Source organism: Tasmannia lanceolata, unplaced genomic scaffold (genome assembly GCF_043159265.1).
Source record: "Tasmannia lanceolata isolate RefF3 unplaced genomic scaffold, GAP_Taslan_0.1 ptg000015l, whole genome shotgun sequence".
NCBI lineage: Eukaryota > Viridiplantae > Streptophyta > Magnoliopsida > Canellales > Winteraceae > Tasmannia > Tasmannia lanceolata.
Genome location: NW_027518692.1, coordinates 47,813,588 through 47,827,197, shown reverse-complemented (window position 1 = coordinate 47,827,197; position 13,610 = coordinate 47,813,588). Strand labels below are relative to the sequence as shown.

Here is a 13,610-nt window from a genome sequence, read left to right as displayed (position 1 = left end):
TTCGTAAGGTACCTAACACATCGCCCAGAAATCAGCCTTCCAATTTCTTGTGATGGGCTAAGAGATTAAGAAACATGTGCTTCACAATAATGTGAAACGCTGGTTTCTCAACAACCCATTTAGTCAAGATGGTGAAACAGGCTCTCTAAATTAACCATAATAATATCATCTCATAATCTCTCTCTAGAGAAATTTTTTCTTGCGATGCAAAAGGGCCCAAGGTTGGTCAAGTTTGTTTTCACACTATTTTCCTAAAAAAGGGAAATTCTGGAAATTTTATTCTTTTCTGTAAGATATTATGATAATGCAAGTCACATTGTTTCTCTTTTCTTATTGACTGTTGACAGCATCAACAGCCTCGAAATAGGCTGTTCCGGGTAGGGGCTATCAAATGAGATTTTTATCCCTGAAAAGCACTATCTCCAAAGAAACGAGAAAAATCGCCCTTCGGTTGAAATCATACTTATCAACATTATTTGAAGATAAAGAGGTTTTCTACAATAGATTTTTAATAGATAATCGTGCACCAAATAATGAATATCTTGTATCCCAGAATAGAACTCATCCTGGACAATATATCCTGCAATCAACAGCCTCATTAACATCAGGTTGGGAGTTGGGAGCAGCAAAAAATAAAGGAATGCAAATACCAACTTCCTACTATTACAGTTTTACTTATTAGGACACCTGATTTTCACTTTGGGCACCCCATTATTTTGGCAAAAGGCTCCATTACAAAAATACAAAAACAAACACAATATCTGACATGCAGCTTTCTAAACATGGTTGAAATTATCAAACATACCCTCTGATAACTACACAAATCACGGACTCGTAAATGTTAATTAAAGAGAAACTTTACAATATCAAAGCACTGCTGATATCTTTCAGAGGCTAATTACAACTGTAATCACAACTTTTTTCTATATCATTTGGAGAAAAAAAAATCAAATGATTAGTTTGGTAAGACAATAAATAATCCAAATTCACAATCTCAAAACATTATCCATAGATTTACCATGGCCATAGTATCTCTTCAAGTCTTCATACATGCAATATACAGAGACTGTAAGTAAGAAACAGCTCTCATAATCAAAACCAAGAACACGATTTTCAAGCTTAATTAGTATGCCATGTGATTCAACCCTCTTACACACTGGGCAAATCACAATGTCCAACTGAGAGGGCTTAGTGGAAAATGCAATTGGTGGGTGTGCTAATTGCAATCAGCAAATAGAGGCCTACCACGCCCCAAAGTGAATCCCCTTGTTCCATCCGGCATTCTTGGACCTGGAGGTGGCTTGCTCAGACCTTCACTGCTGAGACCAGAGAAAACAGATCCATGGCCTAGAAAAGCAAAGAGAAGATTTATATAGATTTCCAGAAAAAATGACAATACTCAAGAGTAAAAGGAAGACACCGCTACAGCCAGAGGCACAAGAAAGAAGAGCATAATACATTATGGGGAGGCACCTATTTTTAATCGTGCCAGTGGCAGTACTATTCAGCTAGAAAGTATTGAAAAATTATGATTTCAAAGGAACAGTTCTAATTAATTAATTAATTATCATAATGCCATTCAAAATAATAATAATTAATTATCATAAATTGCAAACAACTTCAAAACAAAATAGAAGTAAAACGTAGAAAAATAGAGAACAAAGAAATGCAATAGCATGTGATGGTACCATGCCCGTTGAGGTTATGATGTTTATAACCCCTTGCTCGGCCTTTTCGACCTCGCCGTCCACCTTTCTCACTCGGTAAGTGTTCCTCCTCCTGTTGTCAAAGAAAAGCAAATGAATATGGAATCGAATGTCAGAAAATTGACCTACATTTGCAACCATAAACAAGCCATGATTGCTACAGAATGGCCCACTAACTTACTAAAATAAACAGAATATTTGGTGTCTTCAAGCCACACATCACACACCACCATTAGTTTTCTTTTTGCTATTTTCTTATTTAAAAGATAGTTTCAGAGGTCATTCGGTAGAGGGACACATGCACTTCTTTTAAACTGAAATGCCAGTATCTTGCAAAGACCTGATATATATGAAAAAAAAAAAAGCATTTTAAATGGTAGTTTGGCTAATGAAAAATAAATAAAAGAAATTTTAAGTGGTAGTTTGTTTAAGCTGTCACTTCCAAAAGAACATGTACTTTGAATATGTCAAAGGAACGCTAAAAGAAAATAAACAAAAAATTAAAACTTTGCTGGAATATCGATGTTATTATTCTCTTTTTTATGGAAATAAGTGTTTGTCAACACCCGAAATATACAGTTTCAGATCTTATTCGGATTCAGAAGCCACAACTGCTCATGTTAGAAGTAGTAATCCAGCACAGCAGTTTGGCTTTGTTTTATGCCAGCGGAGCATGGGCACTATCCTGAGATTGGCAAGTGTATTACTGAGCATCGATGAAACCAAGGTCAATTTAAAGCAAGTAGAAAATTACTGACCTCTTCCTCGGGGGCCTCGTTTTGGTCAAAAGATTTTGTATTCTGCACATCTCCTGCTGTATCAGATGATGGAATGGTGTGGCTCTTCTCAGAGACAGTTCCTTTCCTGACTTTTGGGGCTATTCCATACTTTCCCTGGAGTGGAAAACTGTTAAAGAGAAGCTAAAGATGCCTCTTTGACAGGAGAACAAAGAAGAAATAAGTAAATGATTACCATCCGCTTCAGGAGAAGCTCAACCCGCATACCGCTTCTCCAATTTCTCTCGTCATTTAGAGTTGCCACCTGATCCAATTACACAAAGGCAACACATATGGTTAGTCTTTACAGCTGCTCATTCAAGAATTTGAGAAATAAACTCGCATGAGTAAACAGGCGGAAGTTGATAACTCACAGCTTTCTCAGCTTCTTCAACTGTCTCATACTCAACTATAGCATGTAGCTGCATAACCAAAAGGATGACAATGGAACACTGTAAAGTTGTACACTTCATTTGAAAGCCTTGGAGAAATCACATTTTATTACGTATATGCATGAAAAATAAAAAAAAAGAATAAGAAAATGAGGCCTGGTGGAAAACCCTGACCCTTTTGTAGTTTTTCTATTCAATATAGTTTTGTTTTCATTTCAAGAAAATAATAAGCTTGAAAGGGGCCGAGAGACTTGCAACGACACTACATAAATTTTGGGAAAAAATTCTTCAAACCAAATCAAGATTAACCACAAACACTTCCTAGATGAACCTTAAAAAGGAAAAGAGGAAGAAAAATCCCTAATCCATGTAGAAATGACGAGATGATGAAAACTGCACACCACACTGAAATTATTTTCAAAGGACACTGATAACTACAAATGCACCACACTTGGATCCATACCTTGCCGCTGATCAACATCTGTGCCTTACTGGTCTTTGTTGTTGATTCTTGTATGAAGTGAGGATCACGGATGCAAATTTTCTTTATACTGAAAATTCAAAAAGAATTGTAAGGTATATAATTTTCACCCGTGAATCATTAATTAAGTCTGGCATTATTACAAAGAACATACTTTCCAATGCCGCCACAAATTCGCTGAATACTCTCGGTTGTATAATCCTCCGGTAGGTTCTCTACCAAAACAGTACGTGGCTAGGAGTTCACACTTCACAAATTAGATTACCAGAAAAAAAATCTGATCATAATAGATTGCAGCAAAAATAATGACCCATGAAATAAGTACCTTAGCATCCTCGGTATCAGCATCCGGCAACAGGTGCAACCGCCTCACTTTCTTTCCGTCTGAACTTACGACCTGATTAAGAAAATATAATGGAATTTAGAGAGAAAGTGCTCGGGAAGAAAGACTGCTAAATTGGGATAAAAGAATCTTGTTCAAAGCTCTCAAAACTGGATTAAGTTCAGATGGTGCTATCAAACTTACTAGCCGGGATGATGTCCTAAGTGCAGCCTCTACCAATGAATTGTCTTGAACAAGCTTTTTCATTTTCCTGAAAGAAGCAGTAACTGCAATAGGAACTGCAACAAGAAATTGTAGTTTTATTAAAATATTGCCAGTTTATGAAACTAAGAAATTGCTGGTTTATTAATAAATAAATTGTCATGCATTTGTAGCACAGCATGATGGATAACTTTACAAGAAATTGCTGGAAAATCTTTCTTTATTTGGATGGGTAAGTATAGGTTTATTAAGAGAGGAAAAATAGGATACAACAGCAGGACAAGAGTTCAAAAAGATAGAAGAAAGAGAGAAGTTAGACATGGAAAATTGGAAAGACAGAGACCAACCAGCCCAATAGGGAGCGCCCAACTAATTAAACCTGTATTGAGGAAAAACTACCGCATCTTCTTCCAGAAATGCACATAGGGGCCAATACCAACTCCATAGAGGAAAGACCTTTATTAGGAAACCTAAGTTACTATTAGCATTTCCTTGGACTTCCTATCATTGAACATCCTTCAAGAACTTTTAGAATTATATAATCCAACATCAAGTATAACAATACCAAAGGTTGAGCCTCTAGCTAAGTTGGTAAAAGACTAATGTTCTTTGACCCTGAGGTCGGAGGTTCGATCCCAGCTTACCTACCAAAAAAAAAATTATAACGATACCAACCAAAAATGAGATACGCAAGAATGCAAGCATGCTAGCAGGTGGAGGCAAGGATGGTACCAAGATTAAGATATGTGACAGATACCGGCTGACAGAAATAGTAATGATTATAGAAATCTAGACAACAACAATGGTGATAACATTTGCGTGACTGGTGGATATGCAATGCAAAGGATATTCATGGAGTAGAATCATCAGCGCTACAAAACCAATGCCATGGCAATGATGAGTTTCTTCTCATCGGTCATGAGCCTATGATATGTGGGTACGGATTCATATGTAGAGTGTCGACAAGGATACGAGATGTCCAACACAGCAACCCCTAAAAATCTAGAAATGAGGACACGCGCGTACATGTACTTATAAAATTATTGATTACTAATAATGCATGGATTCTTTGCCCCCCTATGCCGAATCCGTGTCGACACGTCTCCACATGCGAATTAGATATGGATTCATATGGGACACACCCGGATTCCTGTCGTAGCCGTGTCACGCACGAATCCTATTTTTTCGGGCAAATCTGATTCATCGTTGTCTCTTTTCCACACAAATCTTGTTTTTTTTCTGGCGAATCCGATTCATTGTTGACTCTTTTAAAATGTGAATCCTATATATATTCCCTTTAAATGTGTTTTCTTAACTTTTTTTTTAATATGAAAGCACAACTCGTAATAAAAACCACACTACACAACCCTTCCGCCTTCGACGCTCTTAATACAAAACTCACAACACTCTACCCTCAAATTTTTCATGAATATATATACATATGCATACACACACACACACACACACACACACATATATATATATATATATATATATATATATATATATGAGGAATAAGATTGTGAGCTTGAAGCTCATATAGCTTATATGAGCTTGAGGGCCCAAACACATGTGGGCCACATTGTTAGGATGATCTAAAGCATTCATTTGAAAGGCCCTTACATAGATAACGTGTGTACAAAAAATCAGCTCCATAGGATCATCCTAACCCATCCAAAAGTGGAGGACAAAATGGACAGACACCGTTTGCCACAAATCTGCCCATTTTTGCCCTCTGCTTTTGGAGGGGTTAGGATAATCCAATGGAGCTGATTTTTGGTACACACCCTATCTATGATGGGGCCTTGCGAATGAATGGTTTGGATCACCACATAAAATGTGGGACCCATGTGTTTGGGCCCTCAAGCTCATATAAGCTATATGAGCTTCAAGCTCACAATCATTTTCCTCATATATATAACTATTTACATTTTAATTTTGAAAATTTTATTTTATTTAAAAATTACCAAATCCAAACCTAATTTTTGAGGCTAGCCGAATCCAAGACCTCGAATCGGTGTCGGGTGCCGACACGCGAATCCGAATCTATGCAACATAGCTAATAATAATTTTTTTTTTTGAATGGTCTTATTACTAATAATAATTTGCAACAAAATAAATATGATATTCATTCAACAAACTAATAAATCTTACAATTAAACAACTATAAGTCTCAAAGAAACATTAGATAATCAAATAACACTGTATTCATCAATCTAATCAATTTTTTTACGAAAAAATATTAGATTTATGAATGCGCTGTCATTCGATTATAATATTGAAAGACTGTTTGTTTAGTGTTCTAGACTTCTAAGTTAGGAGATGGGGGATAACAACAAATATTAGTTTCAGAAAGAAGAGTTAAATGAATGAAGAGTTAATAATAAAATAATGATAAAAGAGATAAACAGAATATTCGATAATAAATAGTATTTTTCCTTGCACCAGTTAAGATGGTTTGGACATACGTAGGCCTTTGGATGGCTCCAGTGAGAAGAGGCGACTCGTGCCAAATTGATGGAGTAAAAAGAGGTAGGCGTAGACCGAAAACAACTTGGGTAGAAACAGTGAGAAAAGACTTGATAGCTAGAAACATAACAGAGAACATGACCTTGGATAGGATAGAATGGAAGAAAATGATCCACGTAGAAGAACCCAAGTACCCAACTAGAGCCAGGATTAGAGCCGGGTAGATTCCTTTCACCTTCTTCATGAAAATTTTCTAAAGGAGTCATTTGGCCAACCCCAACTAGTTTGGGACAAAGGCTTTGTTGACTTGAGTTGAGAAATAGTATTTTTCCTTGACATGGTACAATAACGTCTCGACGCGCCCGCATTAAGTTTGACAGTTCTATCAGTACATTTACTAGTGTCGAGTGTTGATACGTGTCAAAACACGTATTGGTGCCAACACGTGTTGACAGACGTGTCTGCCGAAAATTCAAAGTGTTAGCTAAACCATAGATTATGAGTCTACCAGCATGGAAAAGTGCCCCTGTGGCCAGATTTGAAATTTGAAATGTGTAATCTGTGGAAACCATGTGAATGGATATAATTGTTGAGCAATTGCTTCTAGGATTATCACAACCTATGACTTTTCTTACAATTGAGCTGTGAATTTGCCGTGGCACTACATTTGGCACATGTTTGACTTTGACAGTTTTCTGTCTGCTATACTAAAACTAGCAGTTTAAGAGAATTCAGCTCACAAGTTCAAAATGCTAATAGAAACAGTACCCAAAAGAAAACAGTAGTATGCTCTATACTTTCTTGTATCAGTATAATTTAATGCATGGTTAGCATATATATATATATATATATATATATATATATATATATATATATATATAACGTAATGCATGGTTGTTGTATTCTATGTTTTATGGGTGGACATATTTTATTGCTGGCGCACTAACCTTTGAATATGGTCAGTTTACCAATAACAAGAAAAATGGAAACAGAATCTCGAAACACTCAATTCACATTTCAAGTTGACTTGGAACATGGCTCTAAGAGAGCCCATGCCAACTTTTGAGCTTCATAACCCGGGTCAACATTCTGATTTCTAATAATCAGATACGCCAATTTTGACTTCAAAAAAATCACATTTTGCTAAAAAAAATATTTACCTGAATTGGAAAAATATATATTTCTACAAAAAGAATAATACAAAATATATCAGGGGAATATAAGTACAAATTACTTGCTATCTAATCACCATAAGAACAGAAGCTAAAAAGAAGTAATGGTGCAAGTGAAGGGAAAGCCAAAAGATCAGATGTGGAATCCAATGAATGTTTTGGGGTGTAAATAAAGAATCAGATAGCAGTGATTGCATAGTCATTCAGACCTATCCCAGAAGCTCGGCACAACTACAGTGTAGCTGCACCAGGAGAAACATCTAGTCAAGGCAACCTGTCGTAAGTACCTGCTTTAGTTCATCAGCTTCTTCATCTCTATGCCTGTCTAGCCTAGTATTTGACTGACAATTACAAACAAGTGTGCAAAAAAAAAAATCAAGATTGAAGTAGAAAATATAAACAGATAAAAACTGAAAAGGGGCAGGCTCCGATGAGAAAGTGAACATCAAATCCTGCCACACAATTGAGACACTGAGCCGCCGACAGCCATAGTAGAAACAATCACGAAACTGCCGAAATGTTTCTATTTCCATCCCCACCGAAACTGAAACGCATATCGAAACCAAAACTATAAATGTATTAATGGTATCCTATATCAGTATGTTAATTATATTTCAATAAATTGCATGTGAAATGCGTGCATGTATTACATAAAAATATTTATATAAATTACATGTGAAATATGGTATGTAATGAATTATCAGGCATGCTCAACAGTGCATGTCACTAGGTGTTCGATGTTATTAAACCATTATGGGTAGGTTTTTTTTACTTATGTGATGTTTTTTTATTTTTGAATGGTTACTTATGTGATGGTTTTTGAGCGAGCATTTGTGCTCATTCTAGCACTTCCTAAAGCTTCATCCCAATATTCTATCATTTGCAAACGCTTCCATGATTCTACAGGATTTCCACCGAAATTTTCAAACAAAACAAAAACTTGTCTCGTGGCGACTGAAATCAAAACAGAAAACAAAATTTAAAACCTTGCCAACAGCAGGGAATTGGGCAACAATCATCAGCTGCACATCAGCACGGTCTCTTCATCGCCCCTACCCAGTCAATTTATGAGCAAAACAATTGTGGCTCTACAAGGAAATTGTGGCCATTGTGGCCCGCATTTGCATATACAAAGGAATTGAACAAGAGATTTGCAAAACAAAAGGTTCAGGTTTGCAGAAGAACAAAACTACAGAAAAAAAAAAAAAAAAAAAAAAACTTAAATGAAAGCCAATGGCAACAAACTAAAACTAAAATTGAAAAGCCTCATGCCCAAATCCAGCAGAAATATGCATCAAACAAGAGTGCAGGGTTATATTTAGAAAAATAGCACGTAAGAAGTGCTTACAAGAACAGCAATATATCTGCATCACGTATATTGTATTTAGAAAAAAATTAAACGTCAAGTATGAAGCAAATTCTCCCCAATGTTGTAGCATATAATACGTAAGATGTTGAAAATAATGGTCAAGCTTTGGAAGGTGAAGGAAAAGAATGCACCATTCAGCCAATGTTAGTAAACTTGAACTAATACTTAAGATGTTGAGGATATTGGTTAGTTAGGCATATGAAGGTGAAGGAAAAGAATGTACTGTTCAGCTGATGTTAGTAAACTTTAACTAATACTAAAGATGTTGAAGATATTGGTCACGCGTATGAAGGTGAAGGAAAAGAATGTACCGTCCAGCCAATCATTATAAACTTGAACTTTGCAAAAGAAAACTCAGCCAAGGGAAGTAGGGAATCCATGTCGATTTGGTCAAACTAATGACTGGCCAAATAAGCTTTTAGTTGACACCCGTGAGACGAACGAGTTTTGGATTGGCTCAATGAAATGGATCTACTCGGACAAGAATGATTGACCCAGTAACTTTTTAAACACCGTGTAAACAACAATAGAACCATACCAAACCAAAAAAGATTCTACCCTTTAAATTTAAAACTCGGCCTTCAACATTCAATAAGATGGCCAAGAAGGTGAGCATGCCTAAAGAATCATTTAATTGAACGAGAAAACAATTATGCCTGATATAGTGATATGTATACTACTATACGCAAAGCCCATCTCTGGCTATTGGATCCAGAATATCAAGAATAGTGTTCAATCGTTCATTAATGGATAATAAAATTTCAGAGGTAGCAAAGACTAAATTATTACCAGCAGTATGAATGATAATCAATACTCACCAAAGCCTTCTTTGTTTTTCTTCACATATTTCATTAGAAACTTATCAGTGGGCAGATTCTCATCGCTGAAGTAATATTCTACCTGCACGAACAGCAAATATTTCAATGTCATACTGAAGAGAAATTCAAAAACATAAAATTTGAATATGCAATACTATATGAAAAACTTTGAACTCATCTAACTCATTATCAATCAGTATAAATGGCCATGAAAAACCACATGATAATGACAAACAATTTAAGAAACGCGTCACCTAATTTTTGTCTTTATACGTTTTGTTAACATCATACAACAATGCCTTGTACATTTTCTTGGACTGTGTCCCCAACCAAGACCATGGTTTTAACTTTTAAATTTCTGCTAAAATTGACATGAAATTACAGAAATACACACCAAAACCTAAACAGTAAGTATATTAGTGGTATATTACACAAGTATGTGTTACATAATTATATTATCAGAAAAGTTTTTCGAGTCCGTCGGACCAGCCGTCTACCGGAAATAGAGTGGGCCCACATTGTTTGGGTGATGCAAACCATTCATTTGATGGGCCCTGACATAGATAGGGTGTGCCCAAAAAATCATCTCCATAGGATCATCCGATCCATTTTAAAACACCACAAATCGAAGTGTTAGGATGATCCTAAGGCGATGATTTTTTTGGGCACGCCCTATCTATGTCAGGGCCCATCAGATGAATGGTTTGGATCACCCAAACAATGTGGCCCCACCCTATTTCTGGTCAACAGAGCAGATAACTTATCTGGTCAGACGGACCAGATGATGTGAGCCCTTGTACTATATGAATTAAATGTGAAAGTAATGTATGCCTTGTGTATGAATATTTATATGAATTACATGTGACATGTGGTACAAACTGAATTATCAGACATACACAACAATGCATGATACGCAACCGAGCATGATCCAGTACCAAATCTTGTGTCTTGATAAGTTGAGGGCACAGCCATGTCCACTCTTTCAACTTCCATCTTTTACTACCATCATTGGAAGTCCTTCCCATCAAAGTAGTCAACCATGACTTGTTTGGGATTCACAAGATTAACAAAAGCCATAGAGGCCATATTTTCAAATTGCCGTAACATTAAATTTACCAGTTTGCCGTTTAAATTGTTGGTTTTAATTTTTTAATTTTAATCGTCGATCTTAATTGCTATTGAAAAAGAGCACTTCTTTGCTTATTGAAAGTTCACTTTATGTTTTTTATGAGCCACATTCATTGGAACAAAAAGTGGAGAAGTGCTTATAAGCATCATCTCACCCGTCTTTTGTGCCTGTCTCTACACATGTGAGACATGCTTCGAGCGAGGTGTTGTGCACCAAGCTATGTGTGAGGTTGTGGCCAGAAGGGCTCATTAGGCACGCTTTGCACTTCAAATTCCTGTCGTCATGAGCCAGGTTTGAGCCACCTCATCTATCTTTCTTTTGTGCATTGTTAGATTAGTGTTCAAGAAGCCACTCTTTGTCCAAGGTTCAACCAACCTAGACGTAGATGAACTCGAAGCAGCCTTCGTCTGAGTGAGTGGTGAATTCAACCATGGTTAGTGGTATATTTCCTTGAGTACATCATATCTTGTGATCCATTAGGCAGTCTGCCACACGAACTTGGTTGTCTATTCATTGTCTACATAAGATAACCAATGCCTTAGACTCAGTGGCGGGAATACTTAGACCAGAAAAGGGAAGAGAACCAACAGCACCTATAGAGAATAGAAAAGATGATTGGACAAGCTAGTGCAGCACAAAGGACCAACCCTTTAACATACCAAAGATTCAGTTCAGACCAAAAACTAGTGATCTTATGTGCTTTGTCAACTTGAACAGAACATTTTATCTAGGTTTGCTTTTACAGTCGGGTCTTGACTTGAGCTAAGATTATTGCAATCAAGATTTTATTTTTTTTTGAAATGGGTTTTTTTTTTTTTTTTTGCACTGTCTGACCCATCATACTTCTCGCTGCACACTATCAGTACAGAGAAACCTGGCAGAGTCATCACAAATTTATGTAGGAAGCATTGCATCTACCAAGGGCTTTAAATGCCGTAGTAGTAACAGATGTCATGGAATATAAATACCTGATTCAACAAATGCTTCCACATCAAGATTACAAATTTCTAGATCGAATTTCTATTTTGACTATTGACTGTAGTTCCTCTATGGATCAGTTTTCCTGAAATTAAGAAATTACAAATCAAACACACTTTTGAACGAAGTCAATGAATTTCCCTCCTCAGTGTGTACCTTAAATCAGATTTCTCTTAGATTATAGCTCATATCTCATCGATCAATCTCTCTCAATCATTTGATTGGATTGAATTAGAAACTGGGTTTCTAATTAAGGAATTAAAGAAGTACTAGTTTTCTTGAAAGATAAAGTTCTCATGCAAAGATCCCATGCATTATTTATCCCCTGTTGACGAGTAGAGGAGCTAACGCATAGCACCAAAAATTCTAATGTGTATAATATATAAAGTTCCAGAATGGATTTTGAAGTAAAATAACGCCACAAATCCTAAACTAACGAAATAATTACCATTCTGGTCTAAAGATCGAAGATGGAGATATTCGAGCAATTAAAGACGGATTGAAGAACGAAGAATTTCAAATAAAAAAGAACGAGAATAATCTATTCGACAGAAAGACCGTTCAGTTACCTGTCTTACAATCTTGTCACGGAGATCTTCTGAAAGGAGGACGCCGGGCTTGGAAGAGAAGGTAGGAATGGGATCAGATGCTGCCGCTGCAGCTTGAAACCCTAGGTTTTCAGTGGACTCGGGCGGAATGGGATCAGATGTTGATGCAGCTTCTTGAAACCCTAATTTTTCAGTGGATTTGGTCGGAATGGGATCGAATGTTGCCTCAGCTTCTTGAAACCCTAATTTTTCAGTGGATTTGAGCGGAATGGGATCAGATGTTGCCACTGCACCTTGAAACCCTAGTTTTTCAGTGGATTCGGGCGGAATGGGATCAGATGTTGGCACTGCTTGTTGAAACCCTAGGTGAATGGGATCAGATGTTGCCGCTGCTTGTTGAAACCCTAGGTGAATGGGATCAGATGTTGCCGATGCTTGTTGAAACCCTAGGTGAATGGAATCAGATGTTGCCGATGCTTCCTGAAACCCTAGGTGAATGGGATCAGATGTTGCCGATGCTTCCTGAAACCCTAGGTTAATGGGACCAGATGCTGCCACAGCCTCTTTAAACCCTAGGTGAATGGGATCAAATGTTGCCACTGCTTGTCGAAACCCTAGGTGAATGGGCACTGGTTCTTGAAACCCTAGGTTTTCAGTGGATTCGAGCGTCATATCTCTATCTCGGGGAGGAGGAGAATCGGGAAGAGGAAGGGATGATTTCCCATCGCCTTCCATACGAGGCAGAAGCTGAAAGGGCAAAAATAAAATGAAATAAAATCCCGCCTTTCTCTTCTCCTGCTCTCTAGCCGCTCTCTTCAGATCCTCTTATAGGCGACGCTAACGTCCGTCAGGTCTCCCTGTGTGTCCCAGCCGACCCGGCACGAAAATAAACGTGGGTCCGATTTAGAAATCATGGGTTCTGCGTAGGGGTGCAACTAGGTCGGGCTCAGCCCGAACCCGATTTAATTTTGGTTGGGTTAGCGTTGAGGCCTTGGCAACCCGACCCAACCAAAAACCCATCCTTCGTCATCTAATTTTCTCATAATTTTCTAAATTATGCTGTTTTTCCATTTATTTTTCTATTTTGCCCTTTAATTTTGGGTTGGGTTAGGGTTGAGGCCTTGGCAACCCGACCCAACCCGGACCCAACCTCCATCCTCTAATTTTCTCATAATTTTCTAAATTATGCTGTTTTTCCATGTATTTTTCTATTTGGCCCCAGATGAAC

The 13,610-nt window shown here is 37.2% G+C and overlaps 1 protein-coding gene across 1 annotated transcript; it reads right to left on the bottom strand.

Annotated features, from left to right (window-relative positions):
- Positions 1-976: 976 nt before the first annotated feature.
- LOC143891646 (la-related protein 6A-like) lies at positions 977-13,195 on the bottom strand. The gene is made up of 11 exons (XM_077396189.1): positions 12,404-13,195; positions 9,728-9,809; positions 3,882-3,976; positions 3,681-3,752; positions 3,510-3,589; positions 3,338-3,425; positions 2,857-2,904; positions 2,679-2,747; positions 2,465-2,599; positions 1,689-1,779; positions 977-1,347 (listed from the first exon to the last, which is right to left on the bottom strand). Exons 1-11 carry the CDS (start codon positions 13,115-13,117, stop codon positions 1,217-1,219), a joined length of 1,605 nt encoding a protein of 534 aa, XP_077252304.1. The 5' UTR covers positions 13,118-13,195; the 3' UTR covers positions 977-1,216.
- Positions 13,196-13,610: the final 415 nt, after the last annotated feature.

Excerpts from the sequence above, each read along its gene's own strand:
- LOC143891646 (XM_077396189.1), bottom strand. The coding sequence starts at position 13,117 with ATGGAAGGCGATGGGAAATCATCCCTTCCTCTTCCCGATTCTCCTCCT. Across the intron at positions 2,748-2,856 it reads TTGAAGAAGCTGAGAAAGCT|GTGGCAACTCTAAATGACGA; the intron begins GTGAGTTATCAA and ends TAATTGGATCAG. Across the intron at positions 1,348-1,688 it reads TCATAACCTCAACGGGCATG|GCCATGGATCTGTTTTCTCT; the intron begins GTACCATCACAT and ends TTGCTTTTCTAG.